Raw genomic sequence first — 26726 nt, 5'->3', positions numbered from 1 at the left:
GACTACCATGTGAATAATTACATTTTCCCTGCTTCAGCATCAGTCTGACTTAAAAGAACCTCAAAAACAAGTCTATAAGGAGATTGAGCTAAACACTAGCACTGATGGATGTGAGTGCTAATTTGAGAGTCCAGGCAAAGTAAACACACAGAGCATCCCTTGGCCTAATAATAGCTTTAAGCTCAAACCCTTGAACCGGTTCCAGCAGCTCAGAGCAACCCCACTGAGGGTCCTGATCCTTGGTTTTTCTTCCTGGGAGAGGTGCATCATGGTCCAGGAGACCTGGGTAAATGTTTGTGCACAAAGGCCGAGCTAGATCATATTCATAACCCTGGGAGGGTCTCTGATTTACGAGGAAGCATTTACTACCTATTGAGCGCAATTACATGCAGCACGAGCAGTATGCAAACAAAGCCTCAGACAGCAGCCATTTTGTGCTCTAGATAGGAAGGGTAGTGGTACTACAGCGATTCAGATGAACAATTTATGGCTAATAAGGTGCAAAAGTGTAATCTATATAAGTCTAGAACTGATTGAAAATGGCACACAGAACTCCATGGTGTGACTGCATCGTTTTCTATTAAATATTAGGCCTATCACTCATGTCTCTCTGACCTCTCCTTTTAAGTAATTGCATGACCAGAGGAGACACAGCCCTGTAAATATGTATCAATAAATCAATACATTTCCACAGTATATGGTGTGGTATTCATATGATTTAATTGCCACATTCTCTGGTAGCATTGTGCATCAGTGATGATGTATGTTGTCGAACGTCTCTGGTCACAACTGAATAAAAAAGAAGACATAAGTGTGTTACATTTACAGCTCTCAATTTCTCTCATGGTTCAATTTCTGAATCATGATGCTCTTAGCTTCCATTTCTTGACTGGAATTTCCTTGAAAATGTAATGACAATGTGTGCAGTTCCTCCAAAGAAAACATTTGAGCGAGCAGACTGACAAAGTGAATCATGGCTAGAAAAACTAGAAGCACTTGTGAAGTACTTCCTCTTCCTCCAACTCTAAAATATGGAGGCCGCTGAAGGTAATCACGCTGAAAAATGCTACTTTGATATTTTAAAGAAGTAGCTATTTGAACTTAAAACAGGAAAGGCACCACACCATTTGCTTGATAATTTCCATTACCATCAAAAGCAGGAGAAAGAGGAGAGGGCCCTGCTCCTGATCCTTAAGCTGATTGAAATATGCTGCTCATTAGAGTCTATTCACAGAATTCATGAATCACAGCAAGACAGAGACTGACAGTTGCCTCACCTGAAAAAGGTCCCTTTTATTAACAGACAGATAGCCTAACTATTGTACCAAGAAAAATGGCTCAATTTATTACCACTTTCATATGAATGCAAATCAGGTGCAATCAATTTATGTCCACCAATTTCTGACACGTCATTAATAAATGGCCGAAGAAAAAGTAACACCAAAAGTAATATAAATGCCAGCAATTCAAATTATCAAGGTTGTAAACCAACATATCTATTTAAAATGGACTATTTTGTCAGTGGACGCTATCAATCACATACCCAGTGTAATAATCAGAGGATAGCCCGGATAAGATCCTAGCAATGCTTCTTAGAGCTCTGATAAAAGGGTCAAATTGGGATTGAAATGACAGGATAATGGCTCGTGCAATGATAGCTATTCTCTTATCAGGATCTGCCTAATGCAAACGATACCACCAGCTGCACAGAGCGCAGAGAAATAACAATAAGAAAAACTCAAAAGCAGTAACTAAAAGATGTAATTTTGGTCACTCTCCCCTCTTCCCTCTCCAGAGTGTTCCTGTGGCAGTTTGTCTAGTTTGTATCAACAAAAATGTGATTCCAAAAACACATCCAAAAAAGAAAAAAAAGAAAAAAAAGAAAAGCAGACAGAGACATCCCTCATTTATTCCATTCCAAACAAATATGATTGAACACTGCTGAAACTTCAACAGTAAAGAAAATGGAGATAAACCAACTGTAGTACAACAACAGGAGCGCATGAATGCTGGCAGATTCAAGGTGGCTGCAGAAAAGGAGGAGTGAGAGATTTATGCTAAACGTGTGCTGACTGACAAAGCAATGTCTTCTCAAGGCTCTGCAGGAGATCGGCCTAAATCCTTCTCATAAATTTTATATTAATGCCAGAGGTAACCAAGGTTGTTTTTCCCAGTATTTCTCTAGGTCCATTAAACACATCTAATATATTTCAACATTCTCCCATTTCCCCCATCTAACTAGCTCAGCTGAATTGCAAAACTTGTACATAAGAGAATGTTTATCCCTTACCGAGTCTGATGAGACTTCAGTAGCTGTGCTTCTCTGTAAGGTTGACTGGTTTAGAGATAAAAAGCTAACAGACTCACCTTCCTCTGCACCTGTAGGTACTGTAACCTTGCCATTTCAGGAGATAATAAGACGAGCTGTCTAAGTGGGGAGGGGGAAGCAATCTTTCTCAGATCTTGCAGACTTCTCTCTGTTGTAGTTTATTCCTCAGGAATAAGAATTCAACCTGATAACAAGTCAGAGAATTTCCATAAAAATGTGAGAGCTGTCTGTCAAAATTTAGCTTTGAGTGAGAGGAAGAAAAAGGTGGACTTGCACAATTTGTTAGCTTCTGAAGCAGCAACTGTCTGTACATGTAAACTGTGTCACTTTTTGACAGAGCACTGAAATGCCAGGTTTGTACTCCCATACCTTCCTTGACCGGTTTATTTGAAGATGTGGAGAACTTTCCCCTCTACTACATCTACAATGCAACACACTGTGGACACTGTGAAGCACACCACCAAATATACGAGGTAACATGGAAACTACTCTGAACTAATACTACAATAGTCTACATATTCCCAGCACACTATGTCATTAACATAATGCAGAGCATGAATAATAGGCCTACATATAAGTAATGAGCTCTTCAACCCGTAGTGAATAGATACTCTGTGTTCCACTGTTGTCCAATGACAAACTAATTTAACAGTTCACTTAGTCGCTGTGCAGTCTACAGCAAGCATTTTAACATTTTGCACTATAAAAAGGAAGGACATGAGCTCAACATCACGAGTGCAAGTACTCTGCAAACGGTGAGAAAAGTACAACATGAATTTCGACACACAACTGTCTCCTCAGTCAAAATGGTGGCTCACTCCTTCCACAATCATGAAAATGAAGAAAACATGGCTCCCAGCAAGACAGGAGCAACAGCAGTGGTTTGATCTCTGCTTGAGCTCCACTTTTCAATTGCTAGTCACAAGATGTAAGAGCATATGTCTGGCATTTAACAGCCATGAAAAATAGTCATGAAAAAGCTGGGGAGAGAGACGGTGACTTTATTCTTAAACATCACTGTCTCAGTTGTCAAAAACGTGCTGATAGACAAAACATGCTAATAGGCACGCGTACATGCACACATGCCCTCAAACACACACACACACACAATTAAAAAAGCTCTGGAGACAGCAGACTGATTGTTTATCTGCACCGTAGCATAGAGAATTGAAATCCACAGCCACAGATAAGACATCAATCTTCCTCAGTGGGCTGCGTAAATAAATCTGATTACGGACAGAATCATTTCCCCTTTAGAATTGTTTTATCTGCTCATTCCATGCCTCAGCACCAGATAACTCTGGAAGTACTTGGCACAAGGTGGCGGCTCGCCCCGTCCTTGTATCACATCAGTTGTCACAGGCCTGTCGCAGGTGGAATGATGTCATATTCAAATTTGCAACATATGTATTTAACTAAAAAATCTATTAACCTCCCAGTAGAACTACCACCACCATGTGACCAGGAGTCAAGGCTGGATCACTAACCAAAGCTCTAAATACCTTGTGATGGTTAAAAATGGAGCTGCAGGAAAATGACTTATAATGGGTGACAAATAAAGTAGCATGTTTAATTTAGTCTATCAAAGTGATATAATAAACAATATTGGGGTCAATTCACTTTCAAGTTAAAAATTTAAACTTTGCATATTAATTGTTCCCAATAATCTCACTGGAGACTGGATAAAACAGCATTTTAGGGCAAAAGATTTACAGGTTTTTTTTTTGTTTTTTTTTAAGGAATATCCACCGCCTGAACTGATTTAATTTGAAGTAAATTGATCCCAACCGAGATAATGAGATTTGGCAATGTGAAAATATATTCTGTTAATGTGAATGATTGCTGGAATTTGCTTCATTTGTGCATCTAAAATAATCTAAATTGCATGTATTTATGTGTCATATCACTAATAAGCTCTGGTTCATAATTTCAATGCATTTTAGTCTTTTGAATATATTATTCAATCAACAAAAACATTCATTAACAATGTGGATAAATTAGATATTGTAATACTGTAAAGTACTAAGCTTTTTCACACTACTCAAAAAATCCTACACTTTTGTTTTCATGTTGTAATGTGTTTGAATCCCTTCCAACCAAGAAATCTTTTTTGGTGTTTCTGTTAGATCTGATAAGGCATTAAAGACTAAGGTCAGTGCATTTGTGTGATCTGAATGAGCACAGACAACCACTAAAATAAATTTGGGGAAAATCAGCCAAGCCAGCAGCTGAGCACATCTATGTTGTACAAGCCTCCATTCAGCAGACAGGCGTGGTGACAAAGCAGTCCCTTAAAAACACACCAGATAAAAGACTAATTTGGTACAATTTTGCTGGAGGGATGCTTATCTCGGAATTCAAATAAGGTCAAAAGAGAAAACAGTCACAGAGCCCATGATAAGATAGTGGTGGAGAAGCAAAATAAACCCCGTAACCCCTCTAAAAAATGAGTTATGCTCGGGATCCCTGTAGATGTAGTTATGCCCCTTATTGCCATTTACCTCCAGTGAGGACAACATGAATCACCACAATAAAGGTAAATAAATAACTGATGAGAGCAATAAAAAAGGAAATGCAGAAGTTGTGCTTATCAGACAAAACCAAGAGCCAAATTTTTTGCTCTAGAGGGACCTGATAAGAAAACTGGACTTCAATGGAAATACATAAACACAAATCATAAATCATCACAGATGAAACGTTAACATACTGTACAGTACTTTGGCTTAATCTCATACAGCAGGCAATTGTTGCTTTCAGAATTTATCAGTGACATTGTGCTTGTGTGTGTGTGTGTGTGTGTGTGTGTGTGTGTGTGTGTGTGGGGCGGGGGTTGGGCTGCATTAACACCAGGAGAGGGTGTTGTTGCAGTATCCAGTGCCCTATGAGGTCAATGGTAGGCAACAACAAATTTTAACAGCAAAACCTGCTGGATGAAAAATGATGGAGCAGTTTAACATTGATCACACCACTTGACATGTGATGTCAAGAACAGGACAAAAACAGAGAGAGATTATAAAATAAATGACTCGGGGCTTGTATAAGCTTGGGTTCATGTCCTGCCGGCGATGAGCCGAGGCAGAGAACGGCACCCAGAGACAGTAATGGAAAAAGGTGCGATTCCATCAGCTTACTGCCTCACCTGTCCTCAGATGAGGGAGAAATGAAAGATTGCTGCAGCCAAACTGTCTATCACTTATGAACTACAGCCCGTCCACAGTGGAGGATTCCACTCAGAAGACAATGGTGGATCACACCACTTTATCGCAGCACAGTTCCTCCAGTTTGATCAATCACTGAAGTTGAGGGGTGGTTGAGTTATTGACAACAGAAAAGATGAGCCTGTAAGGGACAATTGATTGCATCTGAGTTCTTCTCTAGAAAGCAATGTTACCTGCAAGGTAATATGCAAAAGAGTTATTAAAGCAGCAACTGCCCTATGGCTATTACTATCTACTCCTGTCATCAGGCACAATCGCCAGTGCAACCAGTGCAACCAGTGCAGTTTTACCAGGACCATCAGCATCCAAAGACAGAGCGGGCCTCATGTAACAAACCCCTTAGCAAGTGACCAACCAGTCTGTCTACCATGGTGGTTATCAAATTTATCATAGGAGACATCTTCACTCCAAAAAGCTACAGTGACAGTAAACATATACCAGCAAATCTCCTTATGTACATGGTGGTATGGTGGTTTTCAACCTTTATCCAGTCACTGAGCATTTTCAGATTTTTCAAAAACAACCGACAAAATGGAACCTAAGTTCAAATTGATCCATTTATTTCACTTTGCCTATTATGTCTAGCCTTCTGCTGTTTACATTGACACTCGGTGGTCAGTGGTGTTTCTCTGGCCGAGGCTGAATAAAACATTTATTTATTTATTTATTTTCATTAAATTGGTTCTACTTGATTTTTTCGCTGGCCTTGTTGCATGCGGTTCTCTAGTGCCTCTCGCATGTTGGAGGCCGGCCCTCATTTTAAAGGATAATGGTTGATTGATAGTGATTGATTTTGATTGGCCATTATTTAAACACATATCAAGACGTTAAAAATATTGAATTTCTTCCCACAACACATTGTATTGTTTGAAGAATGCTGGGAAATATGCTAATGTGTTCAGTATAGCAATAGGTCAATCATCTCTGCCCACTGCTCTGTGTGACAATACAACCTACGCAGCCCACTTCAGTTCCAAGCTTCATCGTTAATCACTAGCTAGACAGTCAACCATATACAGAAGCAAAAAAAATAAAAAATGAAAAAGCACAAAAGTGGTTCACAGATGCAGAGGGAGCAAAGTGAGCAGCAGGAAGAAACAACAGCTAAACTCCCTAAGCTGGACAGTTTTTCACAGCTGCTGCTAGCTTGCATTACCGGCAACAAAGGCAGGAATTTAGACTTAAAGAGAGTTGTGGCCCATAGAGTAGATTTCTAATGAGTGAGTACAATTTTCCCTTGTTTGGGGACGTGCAAGCACAACATAATGATCACTAGGCCATATCGGTGCCAAATAAGCATTGTATTAGGCCGCCGTGCCGGGTATGATAAATGATGATAATGTAAATGACTGTGTGAACAGGTGCAGTAATGTTTTGAAGCCTACTGGAGTCAGTTGCGCCTGTAGGCCTATAGGTCTTATGAGATATGTTCTTTCCTTATGGTCATTTGTTTTGTTATTGTCATGGAATAATGAACAATAGGCAACCTGTGTGAGCAAGTCTGATTTGTTTTGCCCCGTGTGTCGCATTATCTGGTTGACCTGTCATAGCTGTATCAGAGGGAGGTTTATTGGATTTAGAGATCGGGCTGTCGCGGTTTACACCTACAGCTGCTGCCGTCCTGGGTGCTGATCAGGGGTTACTGTTGGTGGGACGTGAGTTGGCACAGTATCCTCTCCAGTGTCATTTTAACAATTGCCTGCTGTGTGACAGATACCTGCTAATGTTAACATGATGACGAATGTAGTGCGCAAATGTGGGGGAAGAGAGAGGGCCCAACAAAAATCCAACAGGGCCTATTACTATTATTACGCCTGTGGCTGTTTCTCCACTATTTGAAAGAAATAGTTGGCATACAGTACATAGCTTTTGCAGTACATTTGAATTACAATATTCTCAGGACAGCCGTATTCCTTCCTGGACCTGAACACTGCAGTCATGTATTTTTCAGGGCCATAGGTAAGCTGCTTACCTCCACCTCTAGAAGTAGGACCAGGGAGTGGGGGATAATTCAATAAGTGCAGCTCACAGAAAGATCATACCTTCTGGTATTTCCCCCTGCAAAGCCACGACACAGACTGAAATCTACAATGACAAAGTGGACAGCTGTTGACTAGGGACGCGGCAGCGAGGGGAATAAGGTCCCAGTGCCCAAACTCATCGCGGTGCTCCCGGCTCATCGGAGTGACAGGCCTCAGGAGCCAAGCATCGACACAGGAGGGAGAAGGGATGGGAACGTTAATGTATCATTCATCAGGGCTCCGCACTCTGCCTCTGCTGCGGTATGAAAACATAACTGTAATGAAAATCCTATCGATTGGAGTCGCTTCCTTTTAGACAAATTGCACTCTTTTCTCTGCCTCTCAACTGTTTGGAAGGCAAATGTTGTAAAAAGCAAAGATGAAACCCCCTGAGACATCATCGCCCATGCTCTATCATGACAGGGGAACCTCACAGCAACCTTATAGCTGCAGTCCTTTTCACAGACAGAGGCTTTTGTAGAGCGAAAAATACTAAGAGATTTTTCTAAACACAGAGATCACCACTGGAAAATAGCCAATGAATGAGGTATTTAATAAGTCAATTGACCAAATTTATACTATAGCGAGTAACTGGCATATGAAAAAACTGTAGTAATTTTCAAGGCTAGATGAGAATAAAGGTTGCAGTGTATGCACCTTTCTATTAATATAATCAATAGAAAGGTGTAGAATTTGAAAATGTATTATTCCTATGTGCTTTGCCAGTTTAGTCTATTTACATGAACATTGTCGCCCCCTCATTCCCCCCACCCTCAACCCCACCACCTGATTCTGGAGGCGATAGGCGGCCTTGTGGTTACAGAGACAATCCCCGCTTTGATCTACCACCAACCAGTGTGTCCATCCCTGCAGAAGTGTCCTTGATCAAGACTCAGCTCCAGGGAGGCGGCTCCTGGCTGCCCCCTCTGTGTATGTTTGAGCCCTCTGTTGCAATGTGAACATGTGTGTGTCGGAGGAATATGCAAAGAAGCAAATTCCACAATAACGCTGTGTGTGATATGGAAACTGAGCGCTCCAAATTCTTTTAAAAACCCTGAAATTGTTGGCTTCCTTGGTGAGCCCTCCAATGACTAATCTCAGAGGCCTTAGAAACGTAAAGATGGAAATCATTGGAAATTATCTCTGACATCACTGGCCCTATCAGTGGTCACTGGGGAAAAGGACGCAGGGAAGGAAAACTATTTTAGAGTAGTGGCTAGTGGAACGCAGCCAGATACGCGGTCCCAAAGGAGGCTATGGAGAGCTAACATGCATGAAGTGACGAGACAGACGCCGAGCCTGGATAACCATCTTCCTCATGTGCAGTCCTCCTGCATTTCTAAATTAAAGATAGAGAGATAGCACTGCGACAATCGCTGTGTGGGATCTCCATTCTGTGGCGAGGTAATGGGACTTAGAGGAAATAGATCAGCCCAGCATCTCAGGGGTCAAGGGTTTATTTAATGAAGTCATATCACTGATGTGTGCTCCTCTCTGTTATCATCAGGTAGGGTTCATGTGGAGGGGGAGGTTGTTGTGATGTTAAGGGAAATAACCAGTGAACTGTTGCAATGCTATTTCCATTGTTATAATTGTCACAAATGAAGAGATTCAAGGATTTGATTCTGTTATGCTTCAGTCTACACAAATTTGAAAGACGATATGAAAGACAATATGCCGCTAAAAAAATACCATTTACAGATATAGAGGTAGGCACATAGTGTATCAAAATGTATCATAACACAAAAAAGTCCCAATATTCCATGTGCAGCAGAACATTTACTGCACTATCAGTTATATCCACATCTGATATTCATGACTGGGTCAATCAATATCAGGATTTTATGCCAAAATAACAAGTCCTTTGCAACCAATTAATTCTTCATGTTATGGAAGAAACAGTTGGCCCAGCCTAAAGCTGTTCCATCTTACTTTGTTTGAAATTAAACTTCAATTCTCACATTGTGGCAATACTGTATTATAAATCAAGTATAAGCCGCTTTCTCACCTGTTGTATGCGGAGACAGTTAACTGAGCATTCCAGTTAATTATCAGTTGCTATTTAAACCCGTGGACTCTATGACAGACTTGGCCAACTGGGGTGAAAATTTCAACTCGGAAACCTCAATTTCTACCGCTGCGCTACCAACTGCTCATGCTGAATAACAAGTCGTGTGAGTGTGGGTGTGTGGGTGGGGACTGTGTGAACAATTCTGTTTCTTTCCACATATCAGGAACACAACTTTTAAGGTTGTTTTCAACCACAGCATCAGATAGCAAGTTAAACTGTAGAGGGCAATGGCAACGACTGAATAAACACTGGGCAACAGTGGAACAGAAAATGGACACGAAGAATACACAGTGCATAACAGTTTTTCCTTAAGTGATGAAAAATGATGCTACCAAACATCGGCAAGACTGATGTGTGTGTGTGTGTGTGTGTGTGTGTGAGAATGAGAGAGAGAGAGAGAGAGAGAGAGCGAGAGAGAGAGAGAGAGAAAGGGGGGAGGGGGAGTATTGAAATACAGCCCAATAAAGCCATCAGTAAAAAAAATAAAAAATAAAGCAGTATTGAGGATAAACTGAAACAGGAGCTTTGACTGCAATAACCCGACATGTAGGGGAATTAGCCAGGGTATTACAGCTAAACCTGTGGGACTCAGCAGCTACCGTAGGGAAAGTTAGACACATGGGCCAGCATACATGCTGTGACCCGGGAAATAGGGATGATGAAGGGATAATACCATTCTGGCTTTGAAGAAAATGCGGGTCTATGTTGAGGGCAAAACATCTCATACTGAAAGACACTGCAGCTAAGAAAGTCATCTTACCATTTCTTAGCATTTTGCCTAAATCTCAACCTGACATTTGATTTGCTTACATCAAACGAAACCTTTCCTTTTTAATATTGGCAGCGTGGGTTTTTGATGAAACATCATTAAATTATTAAAGAAGCTGCTTTTAATAGTGTTAATTCTGTCAGCATCATTAGCGGCTCTAGCTCTAGAGAAGACCTCTATTTCTTGACACTGGGTGGGCTTGCGTTTCCAGGCAAGTGTTATGACTCGTAGTGTCATGGAGACGGAGATATGGTGTGACATCACTGATGCTAAGCCTTGCATTCCTGAAATGCTTTGCACAAATATGGCACATACAACATTCTGACTTTTAATCTTCCACACACAATAACTGCCAAGACCTAAATTATCAAATTGAAAAAAAAACAACATTTACACTCAAAATAAAGGAACTAAGAAATAGGGGACTCATTTTTTGTCACACAGTTAGTGAGAGTCAACCTCGGACAAAAACATACTTTACCAAAGGCAGTAGAAATAGAGAATGTTGATCTCAACTAGGACTACGTCCTGCAGACGTTGACAATTGAAATGACCCATTACTATCAATCATTTCCCCCTGTTAGTTTGGGGCCATATATGCTGCTAAACTAATGAGAAAGAACAGTAATGAAGCAACTTTGCCAAATAAGCTTGTCTTTTAATCCAATTAGTTTTGCATGTCACAGCCAATGAAAATACGGAAATATCATTAGCATTGCTCCAAAAAGACAGAGGACCACCAAGGTAATAAAACATTCTGTTTTTGATTACATTTTAGTTGGATTCGCAATTATGCAGTTATGCTTCATCATTGTCTTAAGCGTTGCAGTGCACAGACTGTAGGCGAGACATGCTATGTGTTACTAAATACATTCAGCCTACTTCCCAGTGTGACAGCAACTAAGATGGAATGAAGAACAAGTAAATATCCCCCTGCTGCTAAACCCAGATATTTTACAGTTGGCAGAAACACATAAAATTGCCAGTGCAGATTGATTACTAAGCAGGATAATGCAAATTTGCACATAATAAAAATTAATTCGGAATGAGCAAATGATTATCAAGAAAAATATTCTGCTCATTCAATTGAATTTATTTATTTGCATAGCCACAGGAAAATTACAAATTATTCTTCATAACATTTCATTTTGTTGTTATTCTGCATAAGCTTTGTTGTATTAACACGCTCACCTTTTGGATTTAACCTTATGAATAAAACAACACAGAAAATGGGCAGCATAACACACTAGGTATTTGATTTCCCCAGCTTAACCTAGCTTAGTTTTGACAGGCTTTAATGGCCAAATACATGGAAGAATTGACCTTGCATGAGTGTGTGTGTGTGTGTGTGTGTGCACGCATGTGTGCTTGCTGGGCTATTCATTTCAACACTTTTTTTTGTTGATGGAACCGCCAGCTTAGCTTCAAGCACATCACCCTATAATTGTTCCTTGGTTCATATCTGTCATGACACTTCTATAGGTCTACAGCCACTGTCACAAATCTGTCTGGGAACACAAACCAAAGCCTGCAGTCTTAATGGGGCGGCTCTATTTTTTCCTTCGTATCTCTCATACAACCAGCCTTTGTTCCTCATAGCACAATCTGGAGACGCCATTAGTAGGGAGGGAGACAGTGATGTTTAGTGACAGCCAACGACTTCTCTGGTCAAGAGAGTGCCCTGGAGTCATAAGAGTGTCACACACACCCCTCCGCTGTGACTGAATGCAGCCTTAGCTCCCTGAGTTCACCTTTGTTCTAGCTATCTCAAAAGCAGAGAGCTAATTGTGTGACAGGGGTCGGGGTGGGGAGCAGCCACGGCAGCCTGAGTCGTGCCACTGCGTAAAGCTGCCAACCTCTCTTGTCAAACATACTGCAGGAGAATCCGACACAAAAATTAGACGAGAGGGGGAGGCACTCTCATTTTGCTGCAAGTGGCAGTTTTTGTCTTTTTGTTCTGTTCATGACTATTGTCATCAAATTTAGGGCTGAGCTCAAAAACATGCAGAAATTCTGCAATCGTGTAGCGGCTGGGTAGAATGATAAGAGAGAAGCTACATGGCCTGTGTGGAGCTGATAACTCAGACTCAGCATAAATCAAACACCTTCTGGCGATTCAAATAATTTGTACAGTTGGGCATCATATGTTGAGAGGGGATAGAAGAATTCAGAGTAAGAAAGTATCATGCCTCAGTGCCCCGAAATGAAATACTGCGGACTTGTCAAATTATGTCTTCCAAGTGAAATGCTTATGCTGTGGTTTACCGGCATTACTGTAAATACAGAACAGAACATTTTTTTACATACTGTACATTTTTTAACATACTGTACTTGACCAATTAGTTAACTACAACTGAAATGTTTCCGACTTACTCAACAACTTTCCTCAAGCATGCTAAATGACTTGAACAATTTTTATGTCATCAGTAAATGTCATTCAATGACATGTTGCCTCGCGACTGGTCTGTGGTTATTTGACACAGGCAGACAAACAGCTAATCAGCTTGTGGTTCATTTGTGGATAGCGTAGTGTGGAGAAAATACCACAGCCCACTCTATAGGCAGTTAATGGGTTTACTTGGCTGCCTCACACTTGTGGGACCATGAGCCCTACTGTTTGCTTTAGGCTCTGGCAACTTCCACCAGGCTGTGGAGGCTCCATGCATCAGCGCTGGCTTAACACTCAAAATGGCAGTCAGTTACAGAGGATGGGCACAGATAATGTCAACACCATAAATCTTAAGCATAGTTTGCTATTTAGCGCAGCGCTGCAAATGTATTTTAACACAACTATTTTCTGTAAATATATTGCAGGAGTTGTGGTTTTAGAGGCATAAAACTGACAAGGAAGAGCAGACAAATCAAGTTTCCAAATGCTCTACTGTCAGCTTCTCAGCCTCCTCCACTCTAATGAATGAGGATGGCTAATGTATGCCACTGATTAAGGTAATAGAATCTGAAAGGTAAGACATGCTTGTTAAAAGGAACGCTGAAGCCTGCCGAGGCAAAACAAAAGCCTTTGTGAGATCTAACACAAGTTATCCAAGTAAAGAAGGCCTTTTTTATACATGGGGATAGTTTGTTTCACAATTTCATCTTGATCCTTTGAACATGAGTGGGACAAATCCTTTCTTACAAATCTGGACAGGGACTTGAAGACTTTTCTAGCGGAGTGCACAAAGATAAAAGAGACATTTTTTGTAGCAAATGATCCTCTTAAAATGATTACTCCATTCTTGTCTGTAAAGGCTTAGGATTGCAGAGCACAACGTGTCGGCAAGAAAATAAATAAATAAAATAAAAAAATAAAAATATCTAAAGCAAAAGTTGAACAATGACATTTTGAACAATGATGTTCTGACTCAGCCAGTAAAGCTATTATTTAATCATTACTTCAGTGAAAATGGCAGAGCAAAGCCATATGCAAAGTATGTTGTAGACCAAGAAATTAGAAAATAAGCCAAATTACATTTGGCTTTGTGATGATTCAGCTTGAAACCAATCTGCCCAAGTTTTCAGTCGGGTAATTTAAAGCCAGAAATATGATTTAAATAGCTAAATATGGAATGTCCAATCTCACAGTCTGCGGCACTCGCATCGCACTGTAATAGTGTGATTTAGGGATGTGGTCTGATGTCTGATGTCTGATGTGAAGTAAAGAAAATAAGATGATTCACAAGAACACTCAAGCTTTCAACAGAGGACAAACGGCATCAGTGGAAAAGGTTATTCAGTCACAGACACGGTCTAACACGTAGAAACTTTAATTCTAAAAGCTGATGAATATCCACATAAAAGTCAACATCTCGCACTGTCGAGTTTCCCATACACTTTTAAGACGTTGATCCAAGGGCTTTTGGTCTGACAGTTTGTGTGTGTGTGTGTGTGTGTGTGTGTGTGTGTGTAGCCCTGATGGAAATACTCCAGTGGAAATGAAGGGATTCTTGGGCTCACTGGCTTGTGCGCTCCGACTTGTCTGACTGTACAGAATCAGGTTGATGTTTTCCTTTCTGACTACTGTAAGGCTGGGGGGACACACCAGAAGACTTTTGAAATCCTAACCGATTTTGAAAACAGATTGCATCACACGCATAACGTCAGTCAGCCTGTGAGTCATCAATATGCTCGCACTAGATGTTTAAGCTAGTACGGGGCATCACACACTTTGTGGTATAACTGAAACGATCCTACTGACTCCTGACGCTTCACTAAGGCTAATGTTAAGACCTCTAATCTCGCAGGAACACACGCGACCCAACGTGGCACCAATCAAAACAACCGAGGCAGATAGCCAGACCCGGTTCTTTCTGCCTCACCTCACTGCAATCTCGGCTCTCATTGGCTATCGCCGTCACCACTCTCGGGATGAAACTGTGATCCCCACATGCAGATGTCCAGACATAAATATCATGTGTGATATTACTGGAGCAGCTCAGATCAGTCTGTGAGTCAATACCCCGAAACTACCAAATACTTTTTTGCTGAGCATTGTACCTAAACAAGCCTCCAGTTGGAATTTCCCCTCTGATTAGATTACCAAATCTAAATCCACCCAATAATCCTCTAGTGTGTCCATAGCCAAGAGTGATGTGGCACTTGTGAATGACTTGCTCATTTTGAATCTATCCTTTTTACTGAATCAGAAGTAGAAATTTACTACAGTGACTTATGAACAAAGGATTAATCAAGTAATTAGAGGAGTTGTTAACAATATCATGTCAATTGAACAATGTCAGAGGCCGGCATACAGTCAATCACTGCTTGAAATTGGACACCAAGTCACATGAAACGAATAACTCTTTATATTATTGCTTATTGGCCACCAGATGTCTGCCCTTCCCACCTGAATGTTAAGCAACTGAATGAAATGAACAAGATGAATCAAGAGCTTTGTTATTTCTACTGAATGAGTTAAACAGCGCCAACTCCCAAAAGAGGCAGTGGCAAAATTCCAATCAATAATCTGTAAAGCACTTTCAAGTCTATGTACAGAGATAAACAGTACACCGGCGAATACATAACATTCAGCACCAAATTAAACTAAAGCAAATAGGTAGCATCTGTTAGACCAGAATGGAAGTGCTACGGTATGAGACATCATACAATCTTCTCGACAGGAGTGGCGTGAGCGCTGGCAGGAACTGCCATAGTATCCATGTCACAGCCACAAGAAATTTCATCTTAATCTCAATTAATATCTACTGACTGAGTGCACCTAACAGACTTAACCCAAAACCTGTGCACTACATACTGTTAGATGGGCTGGGGGGACTAAATGACATAAACTGGGCATTTACATGCTTTTTGAACATGGTTCATAGTTAAAAGGAGAATAACATTAATTCTTAGAATGTAATTATATTCTTAGAATGTAATTCAATTCAACATATGCATGCCTGAATATTTTCTACTAAAAATGAAACAGACTTTGTAGATTCATGGAATGGATGAATTTTTGCCTTAACTTTTACATCCGAATGTCCTGAAGCAATGCTCTATATCCTTGTTGCCAGAAAATCATCTGGTATCGGCATAGTTACGAATGTACTTTTGTAACTTGCATGTTGAAATTTAAACACAAAAAATATTCACACAATCATGTACTAAACGTGAATTCACAGAAAAGATTGACAGATGTGCAAGTCAATATTTGAACAAATGGAATAGCAGCTGTAAAAGTGTAATATGATATTTGTTCACTTTTTTTTTTCTTGAATATATTTTTCTAGTACAAGTTACAGCTTCTTGAATATGCCATTGCAACCTCTCAGATAAAACCTGTGTGGTATGTTTTATCACCTTTAAATAGTTCAAAGTTGAGAGGCTAATAGACTGATACATTCCTTCACACACGCAATTTAATGTTGCCTTATTTATCAGCAAACGACAGAACACTTAAGTTGTTATACACAAATTGGTTCACTGGCTATTCCCCCACTGTTCTTCCACCAACCTACAACATGTTGGGCGATAGCAGGCAGTGTTACTAATGTAAAAGTTAAGATTTTATTGGATCAGATGTATGCCGAATTCACCAGAACTCCCTAATTATAAAAGTTCTGAAAATACATTTTACCAGGTGTGTACCTTTGCCGATTAGCAAGGCAACATTTAACTGCCAGATTTTTAAATGGAGCTTGGCATAGCATACAAGAGAGAACAGCATGCATCGGGGCTATAAAGTAGAGATTAAAATACAACTGCTTGCTGAATCACTTGTATGTAAGTGATACGCAACTTGCTCCCAAGCGATATGTCTAAGGTCTTAAAAGGATAACACCGGAGTAATTTTAGTTTTTTCCTATTGCCATTATTGCCCATGAAAAGTCTGTTCTACTGCAGGTTTGGAAGTCACAGGCTCCGATGTTTTAAAAAATACATTAAAAATAGCACGCAGAGACATACTGCTGCCTTGACTAATGTACTACATAATCGTTTTAAACAGCATGTGTATTGCAGTTGATAAAGTATTGCATGACTTTATCATGCAGCTAATTATTGAGTTTAATGGGGACTATTTTAACTTTTTCCATTACTAAGGACTGTCAAATACACACTATGATCTCTGCACATTCAATTTGTGGCAGAACGGAGCTACTTTTGATACGACTGCAACTGCAGTGATTGTGGCCTTATAAAGACATAATAGGAAAAAATACAATACACGTGTTGTTCAACATGAGACATTCTCTCCAAGAGAACAGAACATATTGGATCTAGTCGCCTTTAAACTTTTAAATAACCAAATCCTATATGAATATCTTATGATAAATACTTGGGGGTGATCAAACATAACTCACTGGGAACCTTAAGGGAAAAGTGTATGTTTTTAGGTCACCAGGAAAGAAAAAAAGAGGAAAAAGCTGCTTTAAACAGCTCTTGTGATTGGCTACACAATCGCTGTAGGGCCGCCATGCCTCTGCCATACCTCTTAGCTGTCGGCTCGCAGTGTCTGGAAGTCACAGGTCTGTGAATCACTTTTGCATCAAATGCCCCTCGACAATTGTAGCAAAAGTGAGTGCTCGGATTCGCTATTTGTGTGTACTGAGTGGTACTACTGTCCTATAAAAATATATATACAAGAAAAAGTGAGCACATATTATGAGTTTGAAGCTTCTATTCCATTCATTCAAATACTGACTCTTACCAACACATTTGTAACTCGTTTCTGTGAATTCAAATTTAGGACACATGTATGTGAATATTTTCTGTGAGCTTAAATTCCAACATGCAACATCTCAGGTGTTTTGCTGCAATAATACCTTCATACACAGTCACCTTTTCCAGTTAATTCTCTATGATGCCATACCCACTGATACATGCTACTATGGCTATAGGATAAACTCTTCTCTCTCAGTTCTGGCTACGGTAAACCATGGTGAATGTCCCCTAATGCCGACCAAAATGCTCTATGCCCCAAGTCATATTTAAAAGCTGAAATTAAGTGTAATTCACCTAGAACTGAACACCTATCATCATAACAATCTCTTTCTCAAGTATCATTTGAATCCAATCCAAGTAATATCTTGGGTATTGATTCTACCCGAAACCTACCATGGTTTAGCAGTGGATAATTGACTTAACCAGCTGTGAAAAGCAATGCCAAACGCAAAGTGTACTGTAGACCTATTCTGTACACATCCTTTTACATCCAAACATTGGTGACAAGAAACTGCAGGTGTGAAAACACTTCACTTACTTTGATACAACATGAATGCATTGTCAGTGGACATTTAAATCCATAGAAGCCATAAGCAAGAGCAAAGCACACTGTAAAAAGGGAGCATCTAGCCCCAGTGCTACCTATGTTGTCATGATTAATTCTATTGGAGTATGGACTTGAATGTGTTTCCATAAGCCTAGTGTTCCTGATGGCCTTGCCAAGAAAATCTGCTGCTTTGCTTTAAGCTTTGAATCTGTAATGTTCAGACCCCATTTCCCATCCTGAAAGGGTTTGTGTGGGGAAAACAATAACAGAGGGACCTATATAGATCAGAGAGGCTGTTCTTTCACAGTTACACATTTTGGGTGGGTGATAAATGGTTCATGTTTTGTGGGAATCAACTCAGCACAGCATAAGATTAGAATAATATTGTAGATAATTTCAGGTACAAGTGAAAAGCGAGTCAGCTGAGAGAAGGAGCCTGAGCCGAGCCATATTACAAGCTCTGAGCTTGTTCCTTTACACAGACCTATAAGCAAAGAGAGCAACCAAAAGGTCACACAATTGACATTAGTAATGTTGTATCAATACTGAATTATTAACAGGCTTGCCGCTAAATCCTGCATATTCTAACCTTACACAACATGCTGTCTAGGGCTGAATGCACTCTGAGAGGCAAGGCTCTGTTGACTCAGTTGAATTGCTTGCCTAAGGCATCAGTGCCTGGACACATACACATAATGAGGAAAGGTCACTGTGCCTCCTGTCTTGTCAACAAAATCACTTCAAGATGACAAATCCTGGCTCAGTCTGAGCCAGACCGCCCTCAAATACCCTTGCCAATCAAGCACCAGCAGGGCCGTCTGGGTAGCCTTAGGTGATTTCTAATTATGTGTTTTACATGCCATGCTAAATAGGGGTAAGCATAATAATCAGCCATATATTTGGTTTGAGGTGTATTTTCTCTTCAAGGTTGAACTGGCAGACAAAAGTAGGCTATCAGTGTTTGTGTGTGATGAATCTTCCTACTAACTGCTAACCTGCTGAAATATATTAAAAAAATCATATCCGATGATTTCTCTTTAATGATGAATTGAGATGATCAATGATCAATGAATGATTAATTGAAAATGGTTACTAGGATTTTTATTTTTTTAACTATTAAAACAAATATTGAAAAATACAGTATTTTCATTAAGTAATTTTAGATAAATTAACAATAGCAATCAATTATATAGAATCATATTTGACAAAGAATCAAGTTGCCCTGCCAGTTCTTATCAAATGCCCTTCACGCTTTTTCAAAGTTTCTCCCTCAATGCAAGCCTTGCAGACTTTCCATCCGGTCCACTGTATGATGAAGTGGAAGTGGCTTTCACATCGCTCCCTGGTGGCCTTACTAAGGAACTATTAATCTACGGCTTTCCATATTGCATTCAGATCCGCTTTCCACAGCCGCCACCTGGCCTGAAGTAAAGGCCAGGAGAGGACCCAGAGGACTGGCCACTCTCTTATTATGAGCTGCACCTCGACACCTCTGGGTTCCTAAGCACTTCCTCTGACAGTGACTGATGGCCAATTAACCATTTGGAGAAGAGTATTGATCACTTGGAGAACGGGAAGGTCCTGGAAACATCTCCTAACACACATCCTTTCTCACTGTACAAGGTGACGCTGACCAGGCAGGCGGACCAGCGCATCATGCATAAGAACATCAAAAATAATCACCCTTTTCACACGAGTCTCACAGAGCAAACAAGCGTCCAACACAACACATCCAACACATCTGTATTCTGTTAAAAACAAAACGCCACGGCTAATATGGCATCTCGGCTATACAGTGAGTGAACGATATAGGACTTTATTCCTCACCTCATCATACACTCAACGCTCAGCCACTCCTCAGCACGTTGGGACCGAGGGGCGCGAAACTACCGCAAAGTGCCTGAGGCAGCACATTAGTACTTCTAGTGAGATTGACTCCTGGACATCAACCTCAACCTCCACATGTTCCATGTTCTGTGCCGAGGTGAAATCTGCTCCCAGTGAGAGAATACAGCTGCTTCCAAGGTCAGCATTATACGAGCTCTCCATGAATGGAGAGAGTGAGAGAAAGAGAGACACAGAGAGAGAGATGGCCCATGGGAGAGAACATTCGATTAGCCCCTCCAGGGAAAGACTCAGTTCAACAAGCTCATCCCGACTTCTCATTGGTTGCCCTTGGATATGAGGTTGGTTGCGGGCGCAGAGCGGTTCGCAACGACAGAAACCCAACAGTAGAGATGGAGGGTAATCTCCCAGCTGCTGATACAATGTCAGATACTGTGGCCCTCTATGAATTATGGTTCAGGTTCAGATTGAGAGATAGGGTAATCTCATCGCACATCAAAAGGTGAAAGGTCAATTTTACCCTACCTACACCGACCGGCACAGACAGTGACTACAGCGCACCGCATTTCAGGAGGGAAACAGCTCGGCTTCAACCCCTAAGCGCTCTCACATAGACCTGAATCATAGAAATGGGGTAATTGAAACAAAAGGGCAGAGTTTGACAGAGATGTAGTGCCTTTGCGGGGCCTCTGCACGGACTGCAGAAAATAACACCTTCTAACTCCTCCCCTCTCCGAGGTTCATCCTCCGCGTGTCCTCTCCGATGCCTGTGCCCTTCCCTTTCTCCTCAAGATTGCCATTTGCAAATGATAAGGAGAGGGTGGACATATAAAGCTTTCTGAGAGATAAGGCGTGTGGACATTTGTCACCAAATGGAGCGTGTTCCTCCATCGTTTAAAGCTGACCCGTGTTGACATGCACTGTTTACCTTTTATTCATTTATGCTGAACTATTATCTATGCCTCCATTAATCACAGTAACTCTAAGTGAAGAATTAAATCTTGCAAGACTTACGGAGTAAACAGTAAAAAGGATTTCATCCATCTGCATTCTTTCTTACAGACAGATGAATGTGAAGGCCAGTGAATGACAATACAATATTTGATCAGCCCAGTGCCGAAAATAAGCAATTCTGGCTCTCTTTTTCTTTTTGATATCATCCAATTCAAATTCTGTAAGCAGTACAAAATTCTAAATACTGTAAGCATGTGTTCTCCTGAGGAGTGAAATCGGTTTAATTTTTGCCTAATTTTTTTCTTTTCTAAAGTGCAATTTCCCCCCTTGCATGATGCATTCTGCACTTGTACATCATGCTAATTTATTGGGTGGGTATCAGGGGTTGGGAAAATAAATAATTTTATGCTAAATTTCCTTCCCTCAGTGCATAAGTCTTCCCATTGCATGTGTCATTTGAATTCATCTCCCACGACTGGAGGGAACAAAAACTCTCTCTTTTTGGTAGTAAATTATCACCGCCATGTGAAAGACCATATCCCTGCAAATACATGATGATCATTTGCCATGCATTAGCTATGGGACAGAAAAGAAGCGATTTTAAATTCCTTTGACCAGAAGGCAATTTCCCCCAATAAATTATGTTAATTCCAGCTTTCTCTCTCCTTATCACATTCTTTAGTGAGTCAATGAGGGGAGACAAAACTGGTTGTGAGTAAAACAACCCTGGGATGATTCAAATTAGAATTATGAGAGACAAGGCTAGCAAAAGAATCCCTCATGTGACTGTGCTCATGCAAGAGAGATGGGAAACCACAAATAATAGTATTATGCAACAGTTTTTTACTGGTTTTCTTCTAATGGCCGTCTCCTCGTATTGTATTGTATCAAGGTTAACACCCAGTAAAAATTGCTCTCAGGTGATTGTTCACATAAGTAGGAAGTAGTCTGATAGCAAATCCCATGCTCCCTTACTGATCCAGACAACAATTGCCTGGCAACGCTCTCATTGGGCAGGGGGAAAACAAAGGAAAACCCAGGATTTTTATTCTCTCTGCATGGATTGCAGATTTTTTTTGATGATCTCTTGACAAAGTAACAAGGGGACGATCTACACACACACATCAAACACACATACAGCAGATGCATGTATGCAAATCCTTGTGGAAGCACCCACCCACCCACCCACACACACATACACACACTTGTACACACACACACACGCTACACATACTGGAAACATCAAGTGCTGTGCACCCACCGCTGGAGTGGTACAGTTCTTTGTTCCTAAGGCTGAAAGCATACCTACCCCCTCTGTCCGGCCCGTCAGATCACTCACAACACAGTGAAAGGGAAAGTGCTCAGCTAGCTCAAATCTAGATTGACAGGCCTACCTTTATTACTGACTGAGTTATGTTTCCCTGCAAAAAAGACAAGTCGGCTTTTGATACTGACGAATGCAGAGTCAGCGCCTTCCCTCTCTACAGAGGATAGCGGAGTGATCTCGGCTGAGACTGTCCCAGCCCTGATGTAGAAAGAATTGGCTACTGAATTACCTTCCGATCCATTTCTGGAACTCTCTCCATCCTATAAAGGCAGCCTGTAAGCTGTGTTGGGAGCCTATAGGCATGCTTGTACTGACTTATTGCGTGTTGGAGCGCAACACAGACTGAAACACAGAGAAGGGGTGTGACCATTAAGAAGTGTGCTACAGAGGATAGAGAAGAAGCTAGTGCAAGTTGGGCGTTTTGCATATAACCCTGCAAACCAATCAGAATACATCGGTTTCAACATGCATCATAAAGTGTCTTGTAAATACCACCGCACTGCTATTTACCTAGCTTGAAATATGAGGTCCCTGGAGCATGACTGTTTATTTAATCTTAATATATTCATAATTATACACTAATTAATGCGAGAGAAAAGCCCTCTTAATTCATCATCTCATGTATTTTCAGTGTCCTGAAGCAAGAGACGCAATTACACAACTTTTAACATGTTTGCCTTCTGTCCACAGCAAGGTTAACAGTTGGGAAAACAAGCGCAAGGCAAATGAAGTGTGAAATTCCTGCAAAATGTTTTTTGGATACTCACCAGCGGCTTCCAGCTGAGTTGCATTGTGAGGATGATACTTAACATCCCAGCAAATAAAAAGATAAAGTCTTTCAAAGAATCGTTTGGTTGTTGTCCAAGTGCTAAACTGTGAATTGGGGCATTTTGGGCACCAGTACAATTTAATGCATTATTCAAGCCACTGGTTTGAATGTGAAATGATTGGTTTTAATATCTTCATTGCCTTCATTAGTTTATCATATTTTTAGGGCAATGACAGGCTATATGTCAATAACATGTTGGATTGATTTGGCATTAACATCAGAGTTTCATTATTTTTACCTATATTGCTGCTAAATAAGATTTAACATTATTGACATATATATGATTTTAAAAGTGAAAAATACAAATGAGTAATAAGGAAATTTGATCTTGTGGCTGCTGAGGCAAACTTATATTCTCTCTGAGTGATGCCTCAGCTTGGCTGACCCCTCTGTTGCTGATTGTTTTGTACATCAAAGCACATTTGCATGCAATCGGGAGTGTCTGGCCAACAGGCTACATCATAAAACGTAACTCATCAGTGCGAGTAGGTCGTCTACCAACTCCGTAAAGCTGTCACCATACTGCAAATGCAGCAGGAATGAGTCCTCGGCGGACAGAAACGTGGAGTTGAACGATCCTCTTTGCAGCCAGCACAGCACCCGGTTAGATGGATGAATACGACTCTAAATATGTGCTTTGCCCGGTTCAGTGATAAATGATTTAATAACAAAATGATTGCCGCCGTGATATTTTTAATCTACTGTAATTAGGCTCGCACACTGAACTGAATGCTGACTATATGAGAGTGAGGGGAATATAATGTTACTGAGCATTGCCTTTCACTGTTCACGGGCCCATCTGTGAAAGCATCTCTCATAGTGCGGCGTGGCTCTTAATCCATTCATGCATGTGTAGCCCTAACTTCCCATTCAGTCACAACTGGCGATACAAATCCATGCCACGACAGCACCATACAGACAGCACGGCGCCCTTCAAAATAAATATATTAGCAACATACAGCGTGTCAAACCTGGGGATGTAGTTGGTTGAGTGGAATGAGCCTGAAGTTAATGTTACACAGACTCTCTTCTGTGTAACCTTGAAGGTGTAGCTAATTGATGACTCTTAATGCTAGCAAATTATCGAACAATAACGACTGTCCATGCTATGTTACGCGCGGACGCCTATAGCAAAACCATCTGATATAGCCTAACTTGTCACGTGCAGCCTTCCTGCACGTAGGCTACTGTGTTTTGTCCCACAAAAAGATGTTTGCCTACATCTTAACCAAACCGTAGCTATGCGTAATATAAAATAACTCACCAATGCAGGTGAACCCAGCGAAGACGAGCCAGAGCGTGACGAGCGTGGCGCTGAATCTACAGCGGACAAAGGGGCCCAGAAGTAAGGGCATCATCATCTTTTTTTATCGCCGAAGTTTCAGAAGGCAGGGAGGAGAGAAGAAACACTGGCAGACTGGGCTTTTTAGGCTCCGAAGAGTGTCTTCTGTAGCACTGAACGCCGTTTCACAACGCCCAAGTCTTTCCTCAGCACATATCCTCCTGCCGTACCGTGGCCATCGGTATCCCCGTCGTGCGTCTTCGTTGCTCAGAACAACGCATCACAGGTGTGGTAAATAAACTGCCGCTTCGCTCGCCTGCCGCCTCGGGTTTCTGTATCTCTCCAAAAGCTGCTATCCGTTCACAACTCTCTCTCTCTTTCTCTCTCACGGGCAATTTCAGCTTTTCTTGTTTCTTTGCAGTCTTCCCGCGAAGGAATACCTTCTCCAAATGCGAAAACGGTATGAATTGGCATCAGAGAAAGAACATCTGCTTGCACAGCAATGCTGGAGTGATGAGAGTCAGAGAAGGTACAGCGCGAGGAGCGGAGCACCAAAACCAGGAGCGGATTCCGCGTGCTCGGTTGGAATGGAGCGACCTAAGCGCATCCTACTATTATATCCTTTTTCTTAGGGAAATTATTTACATGTTTTGAATAAACATAACTAACCATTTGTCTAATGCTGGGAATTCACGAGAGAATGGAAAAATATTTCATCCATATTCTTGCATGTTTTCCGGGTATATGCTTTTCATATTATCTGCATAAAATGAAAATGATGGATAGGACATTCAATCCTGTGTGATAGGAATCAGATCGGTGCTTTGCATACAAATCCATGCCGATCACATCTGCATGTCATTGAGTTTCAGATACATATGTCTCTGCTTTGTCTTGGGGTTTTCTCTTTTTGCTGCAGTATATCAACGACGGACAAAAACAGATGAACAACTGTGGGGATTAGCGCTCCCATGAGAGAGTACACCTGTCAGCAAACTCCGACCTGGATGTGACTTATGTTCCAGATTGCTTCTCCTCATTTCTGATGGTGACACCGGAGTGATTACCAAACTGTTCAGCCATGCCTTTTACATGCTGCCAGAATCGACAGCAGATTATTAATACACTTCAGAGGGGGATGGAGGAGAAGGAGGGAGGGTTGTGTCTTTGTTTATCTGTTTGTTTGCTCCCATATACTAGTCAGCAGAATAATAAGTGGAAGAAAAGAACTGGACCACTGTCTTACCAGCTAATTATGGGGTTCATGTAGATGGATGATTCCTCAGATAGAGCTCAGCTATACAAACTCATTAAGCCTTCTCTCCATCTAGCATCCCTTGCTAAAGGTCAAAGTCACATTCAGGATGACAGTACAAAGCGTGCACACACACACACACACACACGCATACACGCATGCACACAGACAGCACACAAACACACACACCCATGGTTCATAATCAAATCCTGACGGCCATTGAATGGTAAGGGGCAAGGGAGACGCACAGCAGCAAAAGGGAAGAGAATGACTCAGCCTCGGTCACTTGTGAGGTTGCACATAATGATCTCCCTCTATTATTCTCCTAATCTGCTCCATGTCCTATCAAACCGTGCAAGCTGGAGTGTGTCCTTTCCAGTCACACATCCCTGGTCTGGTTTCTGAAAAAAAAAAAAAGAAGCACCCAAGCTACATACATTTAAAAGAAGGCTCTGAGAGTCTATTTGCATTTGTGTGAATCGTCCATAGTTGAATAATCTTTGTGTAGTCTAGTCTGAACGCATGGTTGGTTGATGCTGTGTTATCATAGGGCATCTGGAGACAGCTGGTCTCAAAGGAATCACTTGTGTGTGATGTGCTGGAGTCGTGTTAATGTGTGTTTGTCGAGCGCCTTCTTCTTCCACAACCTTGCCGCTCTGCCACAGATTCTTTTAGGCCCGGCACCCTGCCCCATATTCTCCCTCAATCAGACTACAATGAACAATCGCAGCTCTTTGGGGAGTTGACACATTCAGTTGTTCATCGATTTGTGGTGTTGTAATTAATTTTCTCTCCGTCATTGGGTTGAGTTACAATATCCTGAGACTTCAAGCAGCTTGTTCTCCTGCAATCAATCACAAATCTGAGACAGAACTACCATTTCTCTTGTATCATCTTGAATTATTCACGGCAGTCACCATTCAAAGGGCCTAGATTTAGTGATCTATAAGTATTAAGAAAACATGAGGCTCATTTGTATGTTACGGATTCAATGTTTTTGTTCTTGTTGCCTTCCACAAACTGAGCAATTACACTCATAACATACAACCCATAAAGACAACTGATTCGCCTGGTCGATACGCATCGATCCGAAGAAGGTGTCCAGCGTGAAATTAATA

At 41.1% G+C, this 26726-nt stretch overlaps 1 protein-coding gene across 1 annotated transcript in view; it reads right to left on the bottom strand.

Annotated features, from left to right (window-relative positions):
• Positions 1-24426, bottom strand: part of unc5a (unc-5 netrin receptor A) — a 116882-nt gene extending 92456 nt beyond the window's left edge. Inside the window, exon 1 of the mRNA XM_071526228.1 lies at positions 24336-24426. Within this exon, the coding sequence (XP_071382329.1) occupies positions 24336-24426 (91 nt within the window). The remainder of the gene's footprint in view (positions 1-24335) is intronic.
• Positions 24427-26726: the final 2300 nt, after the last annotated feature.

Source organism: Centroberyx affinis, unplaced genomic scaffold (assembly GCF_046629955.1).
Source record: "Centroberyx affinis isolate AG114_WGS23_722 - 3 ecotype Tasmania unplaced genomic scaffold, CSIRO-AGI_Caff_v1 ptg001395l_1, whole genome shotgun sequence".
Classification (NCBI taxonomy): domain Eukaryota; kingdom Metazoa; phylum Chordata; class Actinopteri; order Beryciformes; family Berycidae; genus Centroberyx; species Centroberyx affinis.
The sequence above is the reverse complement of the archived record's forward strand: the minus strand, read 5'-3'. Positions and strand labels throughout refer to the sequence as shown.